The sequence below is a fragment of the Calonectris borealis genome, chromosome 1 (assembly GCF_964195595.1).
Source record: "Calonectris borealis chromosome 1, bCalBor7.hap1.2, whole genome shotgun sequence".
Taxonomy (NCBI): Eukaryota; Metazoa; Chordata; class Aves; order Procellariiformes; family Procellariidae; genus Calonectris; species Calonectris borealis.
This window is the reverse complement of record NC_134312.1, coordinates 51,884,482-51,910,251: the sequence shown is the minus strand read 5'-3', so window position 1 is coordinate 51,910,251 and position 25,770 is coordinate 51,884,482. Positions and strand designations below refer to the sequence as shown.

Genomic DNA, 25,770 nt, shown 5'->3' with positions numbered 1-25,770 from the left:
TGCGAGCCCTTCTGATTTAATCTCCACTAGACTAGTCAATCCCACCAGTTACGTGCTGCCTTTTCTTCCAACCTATTCTGATTTTACTGAGTATAAAATTTCCCTTCACTCATAAATTTTGCATAGGTTCATCGTCTTGTTTTGACTCCGTGGGGTGGTACCTCTTGAAGCTCTTAAAACGCTGAGTCAAGCGGATGACTTCCCATGTGTTTCGTTCTTTTTCCTTATGCCTTGCACCTAATTGCTCTGTTTATCAGCACTGGTACTTCATACAGATACGGCAGTTTTTTATCCCGTTAATTACCGCGAGTGAAACTGAGGAGTCATTTTTGGTTGTGCAACCCAGGAGCCTGAGGAAAATTCCTGCTGTCTTTTGTCAGACTACCTCTGCCCCAAAAATGGCTTGTCAACATCAGAACTGCATTAATAAAATGTTTATTTAGCACCTTTCAGGTTGAAGGATCCAAAAGCACTTTACAATTAACTACACACATCATCACCGAAATGCATCCAAACAGAGAATCAGCAGACAACTCACTGCATAAATTTCAAAAAGAACAGACTTTTGACCAGCCGCTTGGCCAGAAAGCAAAGTAGAAGCTCTAATGACCTGTAGCAAACAGGATTCTGATTTTGGTTTGGTTTTTGAAGGTCTCATCTGAAAAACCTACATGGTAAAGCTGCATTCAACCCAATTTAGCCACCTCAGAAAACTGAAGATTTGCATCAGCCCTGCCAAGATTAGAATCTGTGGTGCCAGGAAGTCTAGCCTAATCCTAACCTGACATTTAGATGACTAAGCCGTCACCTCAAGGTAGAGGACATACCCATAAGTTCGAGTTGCAAGTACATAGTAACACAGTGCTGTTTTTTAACCCAGAATTCAGATGTTTATACATAAACATCCCATACGCACAGTATGCCTCTTCACAAGCACCAGGCATTAATTTACAGTCCTGTAAGTTCTCCAGCTTTGGGGGAAGGGGAAATGTGACCTTCTGAGCTTGAGTAGCTAGAATAGTCTTTCCAGGGAAATAGTAGAAGGCACTTGGCACGACTGAACAAAGCACCTGGAAATTCTCTATCGGGAATGATCCTCATTCCCTGGGAGGACAGAGATACCTGCAGTCTTTCCAGCTGTAATGTCGACAGTTCGTAAGAAGTATAGGCCAAATAAATTCTGAGCAACGTCTCCTTTTCTACAGAGGTATTCTCAAATGCTGGAAATGTCTCATGAATATATACAGCCCAGTTCCTCCCTGTTGCAACTCCACCGAAGAACTTGGGCATAAATGTATAAATGTGGCTTTGTTACTCCTAAATGGATCTCCTGACTGTGACGTTGATTATGTTTTTCACTTCAGCAAAGAAAAATCATAAGGCTATTTTTATACAATTTGAAAGCACTTAATACAAAGTTACATGAATACACTGCATCATATGGCCTATCTGTGGAGAAAATACTGAAATACTACCATAGGGCTGTTCAATACTAGTTTTGTCTTTCAACTTTTTATCTTAATACTAGAAAATATATAAATCATTTACATGACATTATGCAAAAGAAGGCACAGCCGGTTATAGTTTACACAAGCACAATGCATAATATGCAGAAAAAGGGATTAAAAAGAAGCTTCACATCCTTATTAGATACATTGTTGCAATCCGTTAAGAAAAGTACGTCATCAACAACAGAAGTGTTCAACACTTGAGAGCTATGATATAAAAAAATTATAATTCATTTAATGCAAAACAGATTTATATATACTTTTATATATAAACACTGTTTAAAAATGCTAACATAATAAAAGTCGATTATCCATGTAATGAAAAGTGCAAACCAAAGTAATAGAGGGTTTCACAATGTCCTTCTCATGACACAGGAAAAACTAGCCCATAGGAATGAAGTGTTAAATCCAGCACTAAGTCCTTGGCGTGATGAGGCGTCATCAGGATTTCTGAGCGTTCGGAGAAAGCAGTACTGGGGAAGAGGCTCCGTCCAGACTGGGGAGTGGCACTGGTATGTGACCATTGAGCAGAGTTGGAAACTGTAAGAGGCCAAAAGGTAAAAATTACTCTTTATCTCAAAGCATTCAGCCCAGGAGCACATGCATTTAGCATTAGCAACCGACTCCAGATGGTTTCAAGACGTGTCATTTCTATACAGGAAGATACATACCGAATGCCTGCCTCAGCCATTAGGAATGTAAAATAGAGGATGAAACCTGAATAATTTGGAAACGTGTGGGGATGTGTAAATCTGTTATTGGCTGTATTTTATATAAAAGTTCACATAACAATACAGCTATCATCAGCCTGGGAAAGTGAATACTACAGAGCATCTCTGCCATCCATTCTGCTTCCAAAAATGTTTTTCAATCTACAAAAAATTAATTAAAATCCATGCTTTTCATCTGCCCTTCATAAAAGCTAAGCAGGAAAGAGCTTTGCAAAAGTGAAAGTTGAGCTGTAGTTTTAGGGCAGAAAAAGTACAACTGTGAATACAAAACTGGGGCAAATTACTGTCAAGTAATTACAGTTTCTCTCTGCATTCACCAAGAAACAGTAAGCTAGGTACACTGGATCATTCAGTATGTGAAGCAGAATACATTGTAATTTAGTATTAACCTTCTACTTCTGAAATACTGTGCAAAAAAATACTAATTCAATACGTAAGCCGTATATTCCTACTTCATGACAGCATCCTGACCATAACTTGCCTGCAATGACGTGTATTGACTAGTTCTTAACATCTGACCTGAGAAAAAGCAAAGCAAGTAGGTGGAATAAACTTGCTGCAGCATGAGGCAGGAATTATCCCGGTGGTAGATACCGATCTGGCCTCGAGGCCCGGTTCCACGAGCACCCGCGCTGGGTTTCTGTTGGCTTGAAAGAGACAGAGCTGAATAACAGAGCTCCTGGCTTCAAGCATATGGTGTATTTTTACTCCTTATCAGATCAGTCCTTCAACAGCCAACTGTGGTGTAATCAACCTCCACACGTGCGTATAATCTGCTTGTAACAGGATTACTCTTCCACTAAGATGTCAGTTAAGGGTATCCGTCTTCCAACGTTCAGTTGAAAATCACGCCGAGCAGCGCAGGCTCAGCTGCGGGGGGCTGGCACCACGCTCCTGGCGTGGCCAGGACTGGCTGATACCTCTATTTTAACCAAACCAAACCTCAGGAAATGTTTCCATCGCTTCTGCCAAGATTAATTAAAACACAGAACTTGATTACAAGCTCTTGCTTTTCTAGTCTAGGTTTCTAAAGTGAAACATGCAAATTACAATGTGTTTCATGTGATTTCTAAAGCTAACAAAAAGGGTTGTGTGATCTTTGGTGTCTGTCGAGATGGGTGGCATGCTGGTGCTACAGCCGGAGATGCAAACGACGCTCACGTAATGATTTCATCCTTCCCCTGGTCTCCACCCCAACCCAGCTGTCTTGTTCTTCTTCCTGTTGTCTCTGTAGCCCCAGGGGCCAGGACGGTGCTCTTTATTCATACGCCTCCATACCGTGGTGATCTGGGACTTGACTACACCTTCTCAGTGCTACCGTCTATACAGCAGTAACAAAGAAAATACGCTTAATTTAGTTAGCACTTAATTCAAGCTAACTTGGTAGCCCTTAAGTTTGGCTGCGTTTTCTTGAATTAACCAATTCTGTGCAAGTCTCTTGCTGTTCCAGTTATGTGGTAATTTCAAACTAATGACGAAACATCAAAATAAGTTTAATTACACAGCAGTGTGTCTTCAAAGGGAAGACTTTCCAGGTAGGTCAATGTATCAAGGTAAATTATGTGGAAGGAGACTGCAGATTTCAGTGATGCTCTGCATAGGCTGTAAGGGTGCATAGGCGTAGGTGTATGGGAGTTGCTGTCACCTTGTAAGTATCGAAGGAGAGGTTTTTACCAGTTAATAAGCATCTACGTGCTCTGTGAGCGCGTATGCATGTAGTCGTGTCCAGCAGTGCCAGAAACAGCACTCGCCTCTGTGGCTGGGAAGATCATGGAACAGATCCTCCTGGAAGCCATGCTAAGGCACATGGAGGACAGGGAGGTGATTCAAGACAGCCAGCATGGCTTCACCAAGGGCAAGTCCTGCCTGACCAACCTAGTGGCCTTCTATGATGGAGTGACTACATCAGTGGACATGGGAAGGGCTACAGATGCCATCTATCTGGACCTCTGTAAGGCCTTTGACACGGTTCCCCACAACATCCTTCTCTCTGAACTGGAGAGGTGTGGATTTGATGGGTGGACTGTCCAATGGGTGAGGAAGTGGTGGGATGGACGCATCCAGAGGGTAGTGGTCAACGGCTCAATGTCCAGATGGAGATAGGTGACGAGTGGTGTCCCTCAGGGGTCCATACAGGGACCAGTACTGTTTAATACCTTCATCAATGACACAGACAGTGGGATCGAGTGCACCCTCAGCAGGTCTGCAGATGACACCAAGCTGAGTGGTGCGGTTGACACACCTGAGGGACTTGATGCCATCCAGAAGGACCTGGACAAGCTCGAGAAGCGTGCCCATGTGAACCTCATGAGGTTCAACAAGGCCAAATGCAAGGTCCTGCACCTGGGTCGGGGCAACCCCCAGTATCAATACAGGCTGGGGGATGAACAGATTGAGAGCAGCCCTGCCGAGAAGGACTTGGGGGTACTGGTGGACGAAAAACTGGACATTATCTGACAATGTGCGCTCGCAGCCCAGAAGGCCAATGGAATCCTGGGCTGCATCAAAAGAAGCATGGCCAGCAGGTCGAGGGAGGTGATTCTGCCCCTCAACTCTGCTCTGGTGAGACCCCACCCCCACCTGGAGTACTGCGTCCAGCTTTGGAGCCCTCAAAGACATGGACCTGTTGGAGCGGATTCAGAAGAGGGCCACAAAAATGATCAGGGGGATGGAACGCCTCTCCTATGAAGAAAGGCTGAGAGAGTTGGGGTTATTCAGCCTGGAGAAGAGAAGGCTTCGGGAAGACCTTATTGTGGCCTATCAGTACTTAAAGGGGGCTTATAAGAAAGGTGGCAGCAAACTTTTTAGCAGAGCCTGTTGCGACAGGACAAGGGGGAATGGTTTTCAACTAAAAGAGGGTAGATTCAGACTAGCTATAAGGAAGACATTTTTTACAAGGAGGGTGGTGAAACACTGGAACAGGTTGCCCAGAGAGGTGGTAGATGCCCCATCCCTGGAAACATTCAAGGTCAGGTTGGACAGGGCTCTGAGCAACCTGATCTAGTTGAAGATGTCCGTGCCCATGGCAGGGGTGTTGGACTAGATGACCTTTAAAGGTCCCTTCCAACCCAAACTATTCTATGAGTCTATGAACAGGCTCTTCGTTCGTTGAGGGAGGGACCATACTTTCCCATAGGCTTGTCTGGGGCTTAGTTCAACTGTGGATGTGGATGGATCCTATCCTGGTCCTTGTACTTACACAAATATTAGTACTAAAGAACTATAGGCAGTGCCAAGCACAGTGCTATTGTGAAAAGCAGCACACACCTGAAAGAAAAAGAAATATAGGAACCTGATCTCTCCTCCCTGCAAGCCAACAGGCAAGGGTAAGAGGCAGGCAGGCAGCTGCAGAGCTGCCCTGGCCTCTAGCTGCTAACAGGATTTAGACTGTTTTAACAATGACCAAATGTTCTTCCGACTCCCACTGCGAATGACCAAGTGAAAGCAAAAGCAACTTGTGAAGCAGCTCCAGCTCTTTCCTCCATTCCCTGACTAGCTGCATGGAGCGTGGGCTGGCTTGTGCAGGCAGCCTGGGGACAGCTCTGCCCCGACGCCTACGCGGGATGACCCAGCAGTTCTCAGTGGGGTTGGCTGGGCTTCAGTTGTGGCTGTCGTTTCCTATTTGGCTGTTAAAATAAAGCTTTCTGCTCTACAGACTTGTCATTGTGGCCTTTGCCTGAATCAGACATAATTTACAGAAGGCTGTCTGGGTCTCTCAGGGGGACAGCGCCAAGGCCGCTCTCCACTTTCAGTTCCCGCAGGGGGTGGCCAGCATATGTCCGTACAAGCTCATTCCAGGCCATGGCTCTGACTCTTCCCTCTCAAATGAAATGTGTGGCTGTTTTTAACCATGTGTGCAAAACTAAGGTCCAATACGGATAAATGAGTTTATCTGAAACGCAAATAAGGAGCCCTAGGGCTCCATGCTCAGCTGTCCCACTAGAGGTAGAAGGACTTACTACCCCTGTGAGGACCGTACCCAAGCAGAGTACTTGAGCTAAAACCCAGCCCTGGAGTTGGGCAGTCTCCCTGAAGGTTCAGAGACTAACACAGGGTCCCTGTCTAGCAGAGGAGCAGCCCCCTCCTCTGTTAGTGTTGGCCCTCCACCGCAGTTGGGGAGTTCATTCCAGGGGTGTCCCTGCATTCTTTAGCTGCTCGGATGGCAATCAGCTTCTTGTGCTTCTTGCCAATCAGCTGATGAGCATAATGTCTTCTGTGACTTACTGAATCAGCTGTTTTCCAGCAGCTACAGCTGGAGCTGCTAATACCATCCCCACCATCCTCTTACCTAAGCCTCGAGCAAATGTTGCAGCTGAGTGCTGTGGCCATCGCAGTTTACTTAATAACTTTTGTATTTACCGCATCTCTATAAAACTTTGAGATTTTTACTCTCCCAGTACCCATGAGAGAGAGGGGACAATGCTGCCTTTCTTCTGTTACATTCGGAGAGGTCGTGCTCAGAGGTATGAAGTAACTTGGTTGAGGACACATGGATAATTTGCAGAAGAACTGGAAATGGAGCCTTCAGGTTCACAGTGCCCTTATTGTAAATACAACTATGCCCTGTCTTTCTGAGTGAGAAGTAGCTCATTAAGACAGAAGGATAAACCTGCACCCACCTTACTGTGTGAGACCCAAACTGGTCTTGGTTTTCCCAGAGTCCGTGTTCCACCACTCTCCTGGCTGGTTCCTGACTGGTCTGTACCTGGTCTGCTTCTTCCTGAAGCTCTGAGAGCTCAGTTACCTACTCTTACTTGGGTCCAGCATTTATTTCTGGTTCCTTCATACAGTATGTGTGTGCTTGCTGCAACAGACACTGCCCCGTAGGTTCTGACTGTGCTGCCAAGGATTTAAAGAGGGTACAAGTAAGTAGGCATCTCTTGAAAGTGCCTGTTAACTCCCGGATTTTCTTAAACTATTTGAAAAGCTCCAGACTGATGTGAGGAGATGCTCCCCCGATGTCTCTTCTGCATGTGCGCTTTCAGAAATGAAACTTGTGCATTGGAAAGACCTACCTGGAACAGAGTGTTTGGTCCTTGCAGCCTGGCAGGACTCAGAGGAGCAACAGGACTGAGGCTGCTCCAGAAATGAATGCTAGACAGCAGCGGGCTTGGGGTCAGCAATAATCCATTTGGGGTCTGCAAGACAAAAAAACACCTCATGATGCAGGCCTCAGGAGTTACAGCTCCATACAGTAGTCACAACTCCTGAAGTCTTACATTTCACCTACTGGCTCTTTTTCCTAGTGAATTCAGACATACAGCATGCCAAGTACGCCGGCCGGCAGCAACTGTCCATCCAGCCCTGCATCCTGTCTCCCCAGGGGTCAATACTGGATACCTGCACATTTAATATTCCTTCATATGCAAACTGATTTCATTTCTGTTGCGATTTGCTTAAGGAGAAGCACAGTTATTGTTTATTTAAACCACGCTCATGCAACTGTATAAAATACCATGCGTGCCCCAGTGTCTGTAAACACAGCCTAGTCTCCTTCAGAATAATTTTTTACCTTTTGAAGGGCAGCAATTGCTTGAACTGACTGCAGCTTTTGAAGCATTAATGCAATTGCGTGCGGAGCCAAAAGAGCCGCTGTCGGCCTTTGAAGTTTACTCCTCTGATGGCGCCTGTTCAAAATGGAAGAAGTTTCAAGAAACTGGCAGTGCACAGGCTGACGCAGCGAGAGGCAGGTGTATGGGTTGGGTGCCCAGAGGGACGGCAGAAAGCACAGCTAATTGTTTGAAAAGAACCAAAATAGCAAGAACTAAGAATCCAACGCTTTTCCCAACTTGGAGGTGGCTCCTTCCAGTGCCATGGTGCACAAGAGTTGATAGGAATGCTTTGAGCACTTCTAAAGCACAATTGGAGGGGAGGCAGAGTTAAAGCACATGCAAATCTCCATTCAAAGGAAGAATCACATGAATTATTCTATACCCAGAGTAACATCTTTCCAAAAGATGTTTCCAAAAAAGAACACGAAAGTGATGTGACAGTTTTGAAGAAAGTATTTGGCATAATGAGTTAATCTCACCAATAATCTTGATGCCAATTATCAAAATCAGTCCTATTTAGCAAAGCACTTAATGGAATTTGCAACGTGCACACTTAGCAAGTAAGTACGTATTTTGTCGTGTAGGACAAGTGCCTCAGTGCTCTGCTGAACTTCAGTTTGTCCAGAGTTTAAAATACGTAAGGAGAGGAGAGAAGATAAGGAGCATCTCCCCCTAGTAACAAGCACGTCATGCATTCTGGTACCTGCTAGCTTCCCACCAGGCCAGAAATACAAACTCCCACATACGGCAATCGCAACCAGGAGTCTCACTTAACAACTGCTTACGCCACGGGCTGCCACATCCCATTGCCAGGACTCTGTGGTAAGCAGGCTCTGAAAGGAAGGTACCACAGGTCATGTGGATTTTCGAATATGACGGACATATTATTTGCAAAGCAGTGCCTGAGGGATTGGCTGTGGTGTTTGAGGCTCTGGGCAAATGCACAGGAATACAGACCTGCTCTGACGTGCTTGCACTGGAGTTCACAACAGGGTCAAACAATTAGTTTAATACCAGCAGAAGAGATGGGAGAGACAAGGAGCAGCAAACATTAAGGTCCTCCCAGTGATTCTGTCCCAAGGTGCCTGAAAGGCTGTTTAATACAAAGAGCTTGTCTGCTCTTGAAGGGGACGATCTCTCTAAGGAATCTCAAAAGAAGCAGGGTTCATGGAGAAACGCAAAGGGAAAGGACACTGCCATCTCCCTTGTGCTGAAGAAGGTGGATCAGAAACACCAAACCCTGTGGAAGAAACCACAGTTATGTCCCAAGGAGTAATAAACATGTGGTATTGCTGGGAAAGCAACAGCGTTCATGCAGTGAAACAGCAGGTATGGTGGTCACGGGAGTACCAATGAGGTCAGGGTTTGGATATATTTGGATGACAACAAAAGGGGCAAAGAGTGGGGGGAGGCCTGGCAAGAAGAAAACTCCTGTCTTGATCTCATCAAGTGACAGCTCTTGTCAAGACATCTGAGAAAAAATACTCGACAAGCAGGCACTTGTGAACGCTCCTTCACAAACACCCTCTTCCCAGGACCACAGTGCTTTCACGGGGCAGGAAAACAGCACTACCAGTGAGAGCACCTTTCCTGTGTCGCATTACAAGCTGGTGCTCCGTGGGCAGGTGGCTATTGATGGAGATTTACGAGACTGACAACACACCGAATTAGGTCAGGATAAATACTCGGAGATCTACTTACAGAAGAGCCTACTAACCTTAAAACCAAAGATGTAAGCAGCAAGACCCAACAACATTTGACTAAGGACACAGTATTGTGCCAACTGTACTAAGAGCTCCAATGAGCTACGCCTCGGTTCTTTATTTTTTCTCTAAGAAGCTGCAGATATCCAGAACTGAAAATACAGTTCTTGAGAGGATCTTTTGAAAACAATGAAGAAAACTCGGAGGTGTTTATTCCTACCTAGATACAGCCAGAGCAAGTCTTCAGAGAGAGAGGAGATTTGAAAGTGAGCTGTCCTCCATTCATCTCTGGAAGCATGTTAACATGCCTAACAACAGCGCTAAGCAAAAGCTCATGTCCTCTGATGATCAGAGCACTGTCTGCAAGTTCTGCCAGAGCCAAGAGCCAGCCAAATCTGTTAATATTTAATGCAAAAAGAGCACAGGGCCTCCCAGGCTTGTTCTCAGTATCGCCATCAGCCAAGCATCAAAACCACCAGAGGAAACGTAAGTGTAAACAACACCACAGCACAGGCTATCCTTAAATTACACACGGAAATTGATGTGTCACTCCATTTTCTGCCCTCATGCAGCTGTACATCTGGTATTAGATGTGGAACCCAGTGGGAAGTTCCTACTTAAAAAATGTCATCATAATCTAAGCAGAGGAACAGTTTAAATAGAAGTAATTCATTGCACAGAGAGGATTACGTTAAGCAACGATGCTCATGGCTCCTGACTTCTCCGACAAAGAATGCATGCAAGTACAATCTTTCTTGTCACTTCTAGCTATCAGATAATGGACAAGTGCTGTCACACGTACATTACTTCCTAGGCCATTAGGCACGTGCTGGAGCCTGGACGGTGTATGTGGATACAATACAGACCATGCACACGCTGGCTGCAGGCACACTACTTTGTTGGTAAGAAAACAGCATGTTGTAAATGTTACAAATGCTAAAGTAGAGGCCTGAAGAAAAACAGTAAGTCAAAATTATATATCCACATTGGCCAAGGGAGAGCCAAAAAATAACAAGCGTAAGTAATCTGTAAAAGAAGCAAGTACTGAACAAAATCTAAATATCTCTCTTTGAAGCTAACCAAATGGAAAGCTGACATTTCTCTACCAACGTATGGTACTGTATGCACTGACATCTTCAAACCCATTTTTCTATTCTGAAAGCGGTTGTGCATATCACGTGCCCTTTCACAGGGCTCCGCCCAAGGGTATTCCTCGTGACCGGCAGGTACAATGGAGAGCCATCTGAAATACCCTCTCAGGCAGCAGGACCTTCTCCGAACCTACATCACTGCTGGAGCAGGAACTGGTGTCTGACATCCTGTTCTGCACCTGCCCCATGGCAGCAGGTGTCTACCACTGATTTCTGATAAATCAGAGATCGCTTGAGATATGATGCATGCTCCTCCTAGGATAATGGGATGAACTGCAGATTTCCCGCCTAAATTATGGCTTTAGTTATTTTGCATTGCGGTATTACAGTTACCTGAACACAGTTGTTACATAGTTTTTATTTTATATTCACTAGGTCAAGTATTTAGGATGCAGGGTGCTTCTTATTCACACTAGAAATAGAAGGCTACAAGAGAGGAAAAAAGCTGTGTTGCTGTATAGCCAAAAGTTTAAATAAATGGACCCAGGAACTACCCTACACGGGTGCCATCTGCCTCTTCTGTGATCGGATAACCTGTAAAAAAAGATTTGTAATGGCATTAAGTTGGATAACAGTCATCACAGCCTTAGCTAGCCATCCTGCTAAAGGAGGGCCACAATCATCCACCTAATTCCCTTCTATGTCTTTCAGGGGCAGTAAGTACACCAGTTTATAGATGAAGGAGAAAATTAAATGTTCAAAGAAATAATTAGAAAATGAGGAAAGAAATCTCTGTTCATACCAAGTTTTGGGGCAGCAGTAGATTAAAACGAGCTTGTAATAACTCATGCTGTCATTGTGTCTGGTTGGCATTTGATATGATTTATTTGTCAGATTTGCTCCCTGCAAGCAAAATACTTACTGTGGTTATACCACAGTTAGAGGTTATAAGAGTCTGTCAACACACCTCAATTTTGGTTTGCCACACTTCTATTCTTCCTGCCAAACATAACTTCACTTAAAGGCTTTATGATGTCAAAAATGACAGATAATGGCCCACAAAATCCTCTTTCTTTGCGACACAACTTCGTATCTTGGTGACTTACAGGTGTGTTTGAACTGCAATGGCTTTGCACGAACCTGCTCTGCAGCCAGCTGAAAAGCTCAATAACAGCAAGTGCTGTGCTGGCCGAGAGCACTTGCCGACACTCTCACCTCTGCCAGGCCTTTTTGTGCCGTGCAGGCACACGACGCTGCCCGCGGCCAGCTCAGAGACCTCTAACCCCTGGCTGCACTGCAGGCATCATCCGTGCAAAACCTCTTCAGACAGGGAAGAGGTAAGGGGATTCTGGATACAGTGTAGAAATAAATGACTAGAATGGATACAACATCTAGTAGAGAGATCTAACCAAGCATCCCACAATGCACATGCTCAAGTCATGACCTACAAAAACCCTGTGTTTTTGTTGTTGGCTTTTTCCTGCTTGTTTTGTGGACCTGGAGGCTGGTTTGACCTGATAAGCGATTCACTCATGTTAACTAACGGCTGCCCATCTCGTTATCCTTCCAGGCAGTCTGTGAACTGTAATGGCTTTTCCCACGCTCACGAAGGAACCCCAGGAGGAACCTACTTTCCACCCTTTGTTCAGACCTCTGCTATGTTTCCCTCTTCCCCATGTGTTTTTTTTTCCGTCGGATGATGACAGACCCGTAGAGCTAACACTCTTGGCCACACAGAGGCAATACCTGACGAAAGCAAGAGTACAGGAGACAGGCAGGTCTTACCTGTGCAGTGAAGAAAGCTGGAGTCAGGGATCCCGAAGGAAGCGCGGGGCTGTTGAGGGCGATGGAACCGATGTCAGTGCTGGAGAGAACCATAGGTGGGGCGGAGATTTCCAAGCCTTTGGGTTTTTTAGCCTTTGGGGGAAGAGATGGAGATTTTGCTTTGGAGCCTGAGGAGAGGTTCAGAGGCTCAAGGGAATCCGAGTCGTGGCAACTGGACTCAAGGAAGAGGCTCCTGTGTTCTGCAGGGAGGGGTGAGGTGGGAGACAGAGACGGTGACCTGGAGGAAGATGATGATGGAGATGAAATGCTGGCACTGTTGGGTAGCATTAAGGAAGATATTTTAGCTGAGACTGACGAGCTGAGAAAAGCAGAGGCAGCTGCTGTTTCGGAAGTGGAAGGCAACGACACCATGGGCCTCATGACTTGTTTGTCTGTTTTGTTTGTCACAAATCTTATAACAGTCCGAACTTCTTCGACTGGTGTGTTTCCTTCTGACTTCTCCTCCACTTTTTCTGTTTTGATTGGCTTGTAAGGATCTGGCTGGTTCTGCAGAGAGTTGATAGTGAAAGAGGAGTACAGGCCAGAGTGGATATATTCATTACGGCTTGTGCTTTTCAGTGCTGACAAGCTGTGCTTGTGCTGATCTCTGCTCTCGGAAGGCATCTTACAGTCGCTGTCCTGCAGCAAAAGACTCTCTCTGCTGATTTCCACAGCATGTGGATCCATTTTTAAAATCTCAGGAAAGGAGACAAACTTGTACACAAATTTCTGTCCGATCACTTTCTTGATGATGTTCTGCAAATGCAAAAGCAGATGCTAGAAAGATCAGCATTTTAGAGGCACCGAGTACAGCAAACGTAAGGGCGTTCACAAGGGTAGGGGGGGCACTGCTCCCTCCTCAAGCTGAGCAGGTCATTTCAGTGGGGCTCCTAACGCTGCTCACCTTGGCTCATTCCCACACCTCTGCTCAGCCAGGGATATCACCCCCTGCTCCTCATGGTGCCTAACAAAATCACCATTACTAGGTGATAAAGACCTACTGGTGGGCCGTTTTCCTCCCACTTCGAAGCTTGGGAATATTTTCTTTCCAGTAAAAACAATTCCGCCGTGTTGCAGACTCGAGCCATGCCACCATTTCTGTTTCACAACAAAGGCAAATTCCTTCATTTATGCCTCCCAAAACTGACACCGACTACCCTAAGTATGAAATATTCTCAGAATGTCTGCAAGGGACAAAACCACCTCAGCCTCTCTGCTCCAGTCATTTACCCTCTCTTCCTGACCGCTGCAGAAGGATTGACCTAGGCTGATGGTGACTGTCCTTCTTTCAACAGCCGTGAACTATGTCTGTGACAAATGCAATCACTTGCATGGGTTGGAAAAGTACTTGTGTCCTGCTGTATCCCCTGTGCTATCTCCAGGTAGGCTCAGGATGCTCACTGGTGCAGGCAGAAGGTTTTCATCAGCCTAAACTGGCTATTGAAATTAATTATTGAAAAAAATCCCAAACCTCTCAAAGGTTTGTAGAACTATTTTTTTTTCTTCATATTTGCCATAATAAAAGTGTCCCCTTTATGGAAAGAACTAATTCCCTTTGAAATTGAAATCTTTCCTGAGGGTCCCGTTTCCAGTCCTAGCTCTCTTACTGCAAACCCAGGCATGCTGCCTGCTCTAACACAATGTGCAGTATCCCCAAGGATGCGATGTGAGCTCCTCCACAGAGGCACTTTATAGCACCAGGTGCTGGCCCTAGCCTACAAAAAGGTAAAAAACATTTACCACCCTAAGCCAAGTGCTGTGGAAGACAAGAAGCAATATTTCCTGACATTCCCATAGTGATTTCTCTCTCCTTGAAGCCCCTGATGGAGAGTCTTTAAGTCACCTCTGAAAAACCCTTTCCAAGAAGCTTCCCTTTAGTGCAGCACATGTCTGCTGCACCTCCAGCTGATACTCTGCAAACAGATCTTTGCTTTACATATGGGAATGTAAATATTTACAATATTCCTAAAAATCTAATTTGGTTTTCATTCTACCACAGATTCTGAGACTAGTAGAGGAACCATTTGTTAATTGATTGAAAATGAAAAAAAAAAAAAGGAAAGAAAAAGGAATACAAACATCATCCCTATTTATATAGGGACAGTACCTAGTGCTGGGTGCTTGCAGTGCCTGCACTACACCTTTTTTTGTCACAAAAGCAAGGCTCATTTTGGGAAAGAAGAGTCCGCACTTGGGTATCGGAACCTCTTCTGTCTTTCAGCTGAGCTACTGCACTCTGTAATTCATCTATCTGAATGTCCTGGCATTTCATTCAGGCACCTTCTTGAATACAAGACTAATCCTACAAAGAGCCCTGGGATGTAGCTTTGCTTCACAGGTCAGGAGCTGTGGCACAAATGGAGAAAGTTGTTTCCCAAGTTGATAACAGGGATCTGTAGCAAGGAGGAGAATTAAATTCAGCAAGCTCAGACTAAAGGCACAAAACTGCTCTCTTCCATGCCGAACTGTACACACATCTACCCACCTGGCGGATCCTGCAATGCCTATTTTTGCCCTCCAAAAGTTAAGACATATAGTTAGCCCACAGGATCTCAGTCTGCGTGAGCTTTAATTCCCATGGCTTTGGGCTTGGCCTAGATTTTTTTTTTTTGTGCTAATTAGGTGAAACATTGGATGGACACACTTTTTCTCCACTCTCAATATTACATTCTTCTTGAAAAAGGCAAAACCTCCAAACTACTCACATACAAAAAGAAACACCCCAACTGGATTTTGTTTTCTTTTTTTAATATATATTTTTAAATTTAAAATAATACCTCCGCTCTGCTCCTGGCAGCTTTGAGTTATTGTTACATCAAGCACTGACAACTGAGATCCTACTTAGAAAATGTGACTCCCAGCAGAAAAAGATTAAATGTATTTTAGGGTGGTACTTTTACACTGGTGCAGGCTTGAAACAGGGGAACACTGCTACAAAAAGCAACCAAACAGGCTGGTGAGTTTATACTTCCTCTATTATTATTAAATATAGTTATATTTTAAGAAGGTCTCTCAGTGCGGCTCCTTTGACGCCGTAAGCCTGCAGCAAAGGCTCACTTAACGATGGCTGGAGATGAAAAGGATTCAAGTGCAGATCCCTCAAGCACTTCATAGGCTTCTCTTAAATGTGGAGCCTGAGGAAATCTCCATCAGTGTGTAAGAGAAAATAAGGACGCAAATTAATTAAGTGCCTCCAAAATGCCACTGACTTTTCTAAGTTTTTTTGACAAATAATTGAAGTGAAGGTAAAAAGCAGCTTATTTTTACCATCACCTCAGTGATCTGTCAGAACCATTCCGAGCTGTGAACAATGGTTCAAGCCACAGAAGACAGTGACAGGCATCATGACAAGCAGGAGTTTTCCACCCTCAGTTGAAAGGGCAAAGAAGACTTCCTTGTATTAAGGACTGCATTTGCAGGGACACTAGACCACTTGCTTGGTAGCAGGACTGTAAGTATATGTGCACATTTAGCCCTTTTTTTTTTTTGCTGTTTGAATTTTCTAGGTAAAATCCCTTGTGAGCAGGCTTGCAATGAGTGCTAGTGGCTGCCGGCCAGGGCTGCAGGGAGCTCCGGGGCTGCGCTGCTGGGGAAGGCGACTGCTGGGCCGGTGCAGCTGCTGGGGAGGAGAACTGGGCAACCAGGCCAGGAGCAGGGGCTCTAGTCCAACAGCTTAAAAAAAAAAAAAAATCTTATCAAGAGACAGCACACACTGACATTTAGAAAGAGAGCAGGGAGCTAGGAATGCCCCTCTTCTGTTGGCTTCTTGACTGTTCCTCACCTAACACTTTACACTTCCCCTCCTCTGTCCTCAGTCTATAAAGCAGTGACTACAGCAAACGTGATCACCCCCCATTGCAAAGTGCTTTGAAAGCTGCCGATACACACTTGGTACAGCACTGCCTGACGTCTGCTCTAGCACGTCAGCCATGTTAGGGAGCTCAGGCTTATCCACACCACATCACTTCAGAAACTCACTTTATGAGCACCTTCAAAACCAGCCTTACCCAAGTGCTCTGAATCACCAGCTGGAGGGATGGGTCTCTCCCCCTGTCCTCCTCCACAGACCAGCTGGCTGAGGTAGATGCCAAAGGCTCGGTGACGTGGTTCCCCCTGCAGCTTAAACCAGGCTATAACGTGGTTGGGTTTTTTTTTGTGTGAACTATGCATACGCACTACTACTTTTGGAAGCCCTCCCAAAATACACAGGAGCTGTTTGCCCATCTCAACAGCACATGACTTTTGGGTTTCTTCCCATTTTTTTCTTTCTTCCCAGAAATTTTCCTGTGCATTGGTGCAATTCAGACTTTGTTGCTTCTATCATGTGTTTGTGTTTTATTTTTATCAGCTCTGACTCTTACTCCCTCTTTGAGCCATTTAGAGCTAAGGTGTAACTATACTACCAGTGTGACACAAGGATTTTAGTGGCTTGGCTCAAACCTGTTAGCTAGCAAGTTTGCTGGCTGCAGGAGCCACTCGGGAGACTGAGCTGGGAAATGGGACCCAGTTCCTAGTTGAACTTCAGACTAATGAGAGGCCTCAGGGCAGGAAGACCAGATTGGGACTTTTTTCCTCCTCCCAGGAAGTAACCTGTAATCAGGGTGCATGAGATCTCAAAATTTATGGCAGAACAGGATGAACTTGTCTGTAGGTACTAATTGTCCCTGCTTGGGGAAGAAGGAGAAGGACCAGAGCTGTAGCTGCTGCACTTAACTCCCATTTGGATGCGTTGCAAGTTCCCTGGCTCCAACAGTACCGAGGGATGCAACACGTGTAGGGACACTTAGGCTATGAATTCCTCACAGGACTCTATGAGGAGGGAGCCGGGCTGCCTCCAGCTATTGGGAACCCTACCCAGAGAGAGGGCTGCTCACACTCCAATGTCTGAAGTACGTAAGCTGGCAGGAGGTACCTGTGGCTGCATGGTTTGCTCCAAAAAACAGGGCGTGTGTCCATATCAGCATGTGCAGGCAGGCAGATTCTGTTAACATCACACTTTATGCACTTATGCTTATTATACTGTGTGTGTAGAAGCTAGATTTTGTGAAATTTTTGATGGAGGCACGGGTGCTACTAGATCGTGCACCTGTACTGACCTTTGGAAGCGCAAGGCTCTCATTTAGCTGGATTTCAGTCTTTCCTCACCCACCGCCATCTGGAAGGCAAAGGCCATTCCCCTGGCTAGCACTTTGGCCAGGTTCTCTGCTCTCTCTGCTGCAGTTCACTGGGCATCCTTTTCCTCTCACATCACACATGAACTATTTGTCACTCCTTTGGGGGGGGGAGGTTCTTGGGTTTCCTCCTCTACCGATCACCTCCTACTGAGTATCAAATTCTTTACTCCCATCTTTCCATAAGGACTCAATAACCACTTTTATGCCATTTCAGACAAGCACTTTCTTGACTTCCACTCATCACTCTTGAAAGAAGCTCCTTCCAATTCTCTATGAATCTATTTTCTAATGCTCCTTCAACTATTTCCTTATAACATCTCCTACCTGTACCACTACAAAACATATAGCTGGTACTCTAGCACCATCACAGCACTATTGTTTCATTGTAATATTCTATTTCCCCTGAGGTAAATCAAGAGAAGACTTTCCCAAAAGTAAAATAATAGTTTCCATTATCACTTTATATCCTGAAGTTCTGTAAGCAGGCCAACCAAGTGACCCTCTTACCAAAACAATTCTTCCATGCTGCCACCCATACTTGGGCATTAAAAATAGGAACTAGTAACCAGGCTACTGGGTCTGACCTGTTATGGGAGGGGAGGGAATGCCATGGGCATCTCTGAATCCTAAGAGCACCTGAGAAGCTCTGTCCCCTGCACTGCAACAAGCACAAAGAAGCCCATATTATTTATATACTATACATCATACTGCCAACCCATCTAAACAAGTGGGCAGCCATTAACTGAAACTAAAATGATTTATTCTGTCTTTAGAATACAGATTGAATAGCACTCACTGAGTAAAGCCTGGGGCCACATGCTGTTCAGAGAGGATGCAAAAATATTGAATAGCTGCTCATTGCAACAGTATGTGACTGTGTAATTAAAGATGCAGCATAACTCATGTAAACATTAAGGTTACCCAGGGAACTGTGATTCTTTCATTTCCTAACTTCTGAGGGCTTGACTTCCACAACCGCTACATCCTAGTAATGTCGGTATCTGCAGGTAATTTCCTGGATTTGCCCTGCTTCCCTCAAAAAAAAACCTCATGGGGAAAACTCACTAGCTTCCCCCTTGTGGTGCCATCTTGAAATATTCATGGGGACCTTTAGTGGTCCTGAAACCTCTACAGACTTCCAAAAGGTATCTGTCATTACAGCTATCAAAAAAAGAAAGTAACTGGGCAACTTCAACAAAAAGAAACCTACTAATCCTACTTATAAAGGTATTTTATTCTACACATCAAACTAAAGTGCTCTGCATGGGAATAGATGTGAAGGTTTTCCTTGCCTGAAAGCATTACAAGAGATTTCTGACCGGCAGAAGTGTGTGACATGATGGACATGCTGCTCAAGCTGCAGGTAAGGAGAGTGCAGGATGCCTTTCCTCAGCGCTATCTGTCATCTGTTCTGCTGCTCTGTTGAGGCAACAGGGGAAATGCATTAAATAAAAAAGGGAGAGGGGAATTTGGGTAACAAACAAAACAGGAAATGGAAAGTCTTCAGATTATCTACAAACCTTCAGCCACCAGAATCATGGTAGCAAATTACAATCAAGACATGCCACACTCTACATTTCCTGGGGTGCTTTATATGTGAATTTAACATAAATCTACCCATCAGCCTCAACGGCACGTCATGCTTGCTTTCAAATCCAGGCTAAGGAACTTTTCCTAATTGTGTTATTTGTCTCCAGTACTGGAATTAATTTACTATTAAGTTCAGATGAATGAGATGATGAATTTTAACAAGCCAGTGTTCCCCCAAGCAAAATGGCAGAGCTCATAAACCTCCATTTATCCCATGATCAGTTTTTATTTCTCCATGGTGAATAATTTCAAAGACAAACCATGAAGCAGTAGCTCAGTTAGTGTCAGCTGTATGCAGTAGCAGCAGAGGGCAGCCCAAGAAAGGAAGGCCCATCACATGTGCCACTATCATTTCTAAAAAATCACTGCCCTTTCCCTCAAACTCACATGCTGCCAGATCATCTGGGTTATAGGTAGCGAAGTCCCTGTTGATAATTCCACAACCCAAACGAAGTCTTGTCCAGAGTTCTGCCTCTTGCCTTTCCTGCTGCCACTCCCCAGCCTGTGGCACAATGTTTATCCCATTTGCTCAGTGTGCATCCCATTTGCCCCAGCACATCCAGCTGCCGACACATGCATCACTGCCCACAGCAAGGGAGGGGACAAGGATCTCAGAAGGCTCCTTAAGTAGCCTCAGGGTCAAGACTGCTCTGCACTCTCCTAATAATCTGCCTTTCTCCACTGCCTGGGATCCAACAGGACACAACACACTATACCCACATAGAGAGTGAGAAGCTCCCACTGTTTTCTGCTAAAGGAGTTACTCCTTCAATCTAAATAGCAATAGCCATGGTTTTGGTTTGGGGTTCAAACCCTGATCACAATATATGGGGAAGAAAGAGCTTATCCTTCTTTCCATCTAGGAGCTATGACCTCCACTGGGCTGCAGAACTCCAGGAAAAATGGCCAAAATCCTTGTGCCTCACCTAGATAAAATTTGCACACAGAAGAGAGCACACAGTCCAAGAAAGCAGCTGTAAGAACAGCAAGCAATCACCTCAGCCAGAGTCCTGGTGAAGAAACCATACAGCCACTCCTCTGGCAGATGCTACATGAGCAGAGAAAAAACAGATGACAAAAGTGTGTGTGTGTGTGTGTGTGTTGCGGGGCGAGGGGCAACTGAAAACAGTACAAAGGTAAAAAAAAAGGTTAAGGGACTTAAAGAAGAAAGGGAGCCTCAAGTAAGGAGCCATTATATTCCATTGATTTGAAGAGACCAGAGAGATCTCAAAGGACAAGTGCTATAAATATCTCGTCCCTTGTTTTTAAGCAATGTCTGTTCAGTCACTAACTGTATTTGGGCTCTGCCTGGTTATGCTGTTCATTCACCAGTAGGCACTCTGTCTCCATTGATCCCAGTCAAGTTTATAATCAGAGGGGTTGGAGTCATATAATGAAGCAAGTTTCCCCATGCTGAGCAGAAGCCTTTTTAGCACTCAGTGAAGGGGAATTCATCACACCAACTGCTTGGAACAGCCGCTGCACTGTCCTCTCTGAATCCTTTTGTGCCTTCTCAGTCAGGCCACCTTTGAAACGCATTAAGTGGAAAAATCTGACTTCTAGTGGACAAAATACTAAAAACATTTCATTACAGAACTTACAGCTCTAAATCTGAAACTGAAAAATTCTTACAGGAGAAGAAGTCCTTTCAGATTCTGATGTGAGTAATGAAAAGTCTGATCATCAAATTGTGCACAGTTAATTTGCAGTCAACATGTTTTTTGACTGCTGTGCTAGACTAGCTGCATAGCGCCCAGCCCCACTGTGCCCTTGAAGAATTACTGCACTACAAATAATACATGAAAACAGTACTCTGAGCTCAGTTCAGCAACAATATCTTGTTTCCTCTGCCTTGTGCAGGCAGCAAGCATGCCATAACTGTGCTGAACACTGGTGTTACTCACTGTATAATCTCATCTCACTGCCCTTTCTGAAAATCAAGATGAGAACAGACCACTAAGCATGGTTATGAAGTTTTCATTTTTAATATACAAAATCTGTAACAGTCCTTCTTTTTAATATTTAATCTTCAAGAATATAGGAAATAGTAAAACCTACTAATTCAGACATATTATTAAAAAATATCCATTTAAGGGGAACTAATCCTGAAAAGATTTAATATTAATTAGTAAAAACAATATTATGTTCATCCAAAAAAGGCTGGAGAAACAATTTGGAAACTCCTTGAATTTGCTGGAGTCCAAAATTGAGAAAGATGAATATGCAAGATATTTCAGCACCTCTGTATTTGTGTTCTACAATCCTTTACTTCTAGTATCTTGACACATCTGAAAGATTCCCTTCAAATATCTTTTTGTTATAGCAATCTAATACATATCCTGGTTACTCCCTGTTCTCATTTCTGCATTCTCTGTTGTACTGTTGCCACCTTGCTTCATGCTGAAGAATAAGACCAAGGACTAAATGTCAAAGTGAAGGACGGTTTCACGAAAGTGACAGTGATCTTATGATCTTATGAATTCCCACTATACCAAGAAATTTTATTTTCAGAGGTGCTAGCTACCAGTAACCTCTACTGACCTCTTCTAGATTGTGGGCATGCTCCTGATGTCTGAAAATCAGAAGCAAATTGAGTGATCTAAATAATTCCAGATTACTATGTTCAATATGTTATTATTTCAGATTTCAGTTTTAAATAAAGAGATTGAAAGTGGAACTCTCAACAGCCAACAGCTCTGCACTAAGTGTATGCCTACACTATCTGCCTGCAATCAGCTTCTGAGAGCACACAAATAACCACAGCTTGCCAGCTATAAGGTTGCTGCCTAAACTGTGCTGACTCCTTGGGTCTTATTAGTTCTATCAAATCTCAACACATGTATCCATGAAGGAGGGGCAAAATTCAGTAAGTCTTGCAAGGGCAGAAAAATTGGATGAAGAAACCTCTACCAAAGCCCATGTTGCACTATTTTGACTTGAGATACCCAGAAGATAAGTTCCCAAGTGAGAGTAAATTTAACATTCTACAGCAAATACAGTCTTCATCTGAGATGAGCTTGGCATGAGACTACTACCTTGACAAACAGACCCAAACATATCCCTGCTCTGACACTCACCATCTGACCAGCTGCTTTTCCCTCTGTTTGCTACTCTTATTCTGCACTTTCATCCAGTAAGACATCAGGTTAGTGTTCTCTGATATATATATTGCTGCTAATTAAATGATAGCAACATATAATCTAGACTACTGTTGAAGCTAACGCAGATTTTGTCCTAAAATGACGTAGTGGAAAATTTTCAAACTCTTAGAAACACTGAGTATTAACAAAGGAATAGTTACAGTGAGATGCTGCTGAGGTAATACTGCACTGTCATAACTGTAGAAGTGTTTCAGAGTTGCATTTCCACATAATAAATTAGGACCCAATACAATTGTAGAAAAGATTTACCAGAAAGCTCAGACAAGACTAGCTAAAACACTGGCCAATAGGATCTATGCTCCAAAAGATGTGTCCCCTGAAAACTGCGAAAACTCAACCCTGCCCTCTATGCTGTTGGGTTGGTTGTTTGTCTTTTCCTTGTTCTGACATAGGTGATACCTGCTGGTAAAGCTGCCACTCTGCCTGCTGCATCGCAGTACCACTGCTTTCTACCACCTCCCTGCATTCCAGAAGATCCTATGCAGGCTGTAATAATCAAACAGTTCTCCGTTATCAACAGTTTTTTATTATTGTCAAAAGCTACAGAAAATATTGGGTAGCCAAATGAATAAACACATGAAAGCATTAGTCAGTGTAAACCTAGGTTAAAACCTCCCCTCCTCAGGAAATGGAATGTGCAGTGTTTTCTTGTGCATCTTTTAGCTGCCCTCTTACCTCCACTGTGATTGCCTTCAATACTGTTGTCTGTTGTAAAAACTAGTTAGAGGAACTTTTGAATAGCTTCCACATAGAAGTGAAATATTAAACGGTAGTGTTTCTATTTTCTTAGACTGCATGAGAATAACAAAATTTACCTTGTCATAATAGTATCTGAGCGCTCGGCTCAGCTTGTCATAATTCATATTAGTTTTGTTTTTTCTGAGTCCCCACAGCTTAGCCACTTCTTCTGCCTTGAGTAGCTTGAATTCGCCATCATTAGACGTCCAGCAAATCAGGTGCTCATGTTTCTGGTCTAGCAGCAACTGCAAAAGGAACTGCCACAGTGTGATTGCACTCTCCATACCTACAAGGGACAAAGGAGAGCAACAGTGTGAAAAACATTTGGGAGCCGGTGTTCCACCCAACGCTCATTTCAGTAATAAGCTCTGTGTAGGAGTTATCCTACGTAATTGAGCAAAGGAATCTACTATATCATTTACAACCAAACATCCACAAGACCTACAGGTCTTGCACTCCTGTTTCAGTATTTTTTCCACTGCTATTTTCTGAAGGGACACATAAAATAGAGTAAGTATTTAGAAAAGCATTGCCCGCATAGTTCACATGGTACCAGGTCATCTCCAGTTGGTGTCTTCAATTCAAAGGAACATGGCGGGGGGGGGAAAGGACTTGATGTAACTATACACTGAAATGAGCCGAAAAACTGCTGTTTGCTGTCAGGAATCATAGAATCATAGAATCATTAAGGTTAGAAAAGACCTCTAAGATCATCGTGTCCAACGGTCAACCCAACACACCATGCCCACTACACCATGTCCCTAAGGGCCTCATCTACACGTCTTTTAAATACTTCCAGGGATGGTGACTCCACCACTTCCCTGGGCAGCCTGTTCCAAGGCCTGACCACTCTTTCAGTAAAGAAATTTCTCCTAATGTCCAGTCTAAACCTCCCTTGGTGCAACTTGAGGCCATTTCCTCTCGTCCTATTGCTAGTTACTTGGGAGAAGAGACCAACACCCACCTCACTACAACCTCCTTTCAGGTAGTTGTAGAACGCGATGAGGTCTCCCCTCAGCCTCCTCTTCTCCAAACTAAACAACCCCAGTTCCCTCAGCCGCTCCTCATAAGGCTTGTGCTCCAGGCCCTTCACCAGCTTCGTTGCCCTTCTCTGGACACGCTCCAGCACCTCCATGTCCTTCTTGTAGTGAGGGGCCCAAAACTGAACACAGTATTCGAGGTGCGGCCTCACCAGTGCCGAGTACAGGGGCACGATCACCTCCCTCCTCCTGCTGGCCACCCTATTTCTGATACAGGCCAGGATGCCGTTGGCCGCCTTGGGCACCTGGGCACACTGCCGGCTCATGTTCAGCCGGCTGTCAACCAGCACCCCCAGGTCCTTTTCCTCTGGGCAGCTTTCCAGCCACTCTTCCCCAAGCCTGTAGCGTTGCATGGGGTTGTTGTGGCCGAAGTGCAGGACCCGGCACTTGGCCTTGTTGAACCTCATACAGTTGGCCTCAGCCCATCAATCCAGCCTGTCCAGGTCCCTCTGCAGAGCCTTCCTACCCTCGAACAGATCAACACTCCCGCCCAGCTTGGTGTCGTCTGCAACCTTACTGAGGGAGCACTCGATCCCCTCGTCCAGATCATTGATAAAGATATTGAACAGGACCGGCCCCAGTACTGAGCCCTGGGGAACACCGCTCGTGACCGGCCACCAACTGGATTTAACTCCCTTCACCACAACTCTCTGGGCCCGGCCGTCCAGCCAGTTTTTTACCCAGCGAAGAGTGCACCTGTCTAGGCCGTGAGCCGCCAGCTTCTCTAGGAGAATGCTGTGGGAGACAGTGTCAAAGGCTTTACTGAAGTCCAGGTAGACCACATCCACAGCCTTTCCCCCATCCACCAGGCGAGTCACCTGGTCATAGAAGGAGATCAGGTTGGTCAAGCAGGACCTGCCTTCCATGAACCCGTGCTGGCTGGGCCTGATCCCCTGGTTGTCCCGGACATGGCTCGTGAGCACCCTCAAAACCAACCGCTCCATGATCTTCCCCGGCACCGAGGTCAGGCTGACCGGTCTGTAGTTCCCCGGATCCTCCCTCCGGCCCTTCTTGTAGATGGGAGTCACATTGGCGAGCCTCCAGTCGTCCGGGACCTCCCCAGTCAACCAGGGCTGCTGGTAAATGATGGAGAGTGGCTCGGCAAGCTCCTCCGCCAGCTCCCTCAGTACCCTCGGGTGGATCCCATCCGGCCCCATAGACTTGTGAGCGTCCAGGTGGCGTAGCAGGTCATTAACTTCTTCCTCTTCAATTACGGGGGGGTTTATCCTGCTCGCTGTCCCTGTCTTCCTGCTCAGGGGGCTGAATACCCTGAGGATAACTGCTCTGACTATTAAAGACTGAGGCAAAGAAGGTGTTAAGTACCTCAGCCTTATCCTCATCCTTGGTGGCAACGCTCCCCCCCGCATCCAATAGAGGATGGAGATTCTCCTTGGCTCTCCTTTTGTCATTAATATATTGTAAAAGCATTTTTTGTTGTCTCTCACGACAGTGGCCAGGTTGAGTTCTAGCCGGGCTTTTGCCTTTCTAATTTCCTCTCTGCATGACCTAACAAGATCCCTGTACTCTTCTTGAGTTGCCTGCCCCTTCTTCCACAAGTGATAAACTCTCCTTTTTTTCCTGAGTCCCAGACAGAGCTCCCCGTTCAGCCAGGCCGGTCGTCAGATACAGAGAAGTATACCAAACTTGTTCGGATATGT

The 25,770-nt window shown here is 45.0% G+C and overlaps 1 protein-coding gene across 1 annotated transcript in view; it reads right to left on the bottom strand.

Moving 5' to 3' along the window:
• Positions 1–419: 419 nt before the first annotated feature.
• ELK3 (ETS transcription factor ELK3) overlaps positions 420–25,770 on the bottom strand; it is a 43,649-nt gene continuing 18,298 nt past the window's right edge. Inside the window, exons 2-5 of the mRNA XM_075151630.1 lie at positions 23,150–23,358; positions 12,371–13,165; positions 7,255–7,377; positions 420–2,048 (exon numbers count right to left, since the gene is read on the bottom strand). Coding sequence (XP_075007731.1) covers positions 1,950–2,048; positions 7,255–7,377; positions 12,371–13,165; positions 23,150–23,356 — 1,224 coding nt within the window. The 5' untranslated portion in view covers positions 23,357–23,358 and the 3' untranslated portion in view covers positions 420–1,949. The remainder of the gene's footprint in view (positions 2,049–7,254; positions 7,378–12,370; positions 13,166–23,149; positions 23,359–25,770) is intronic.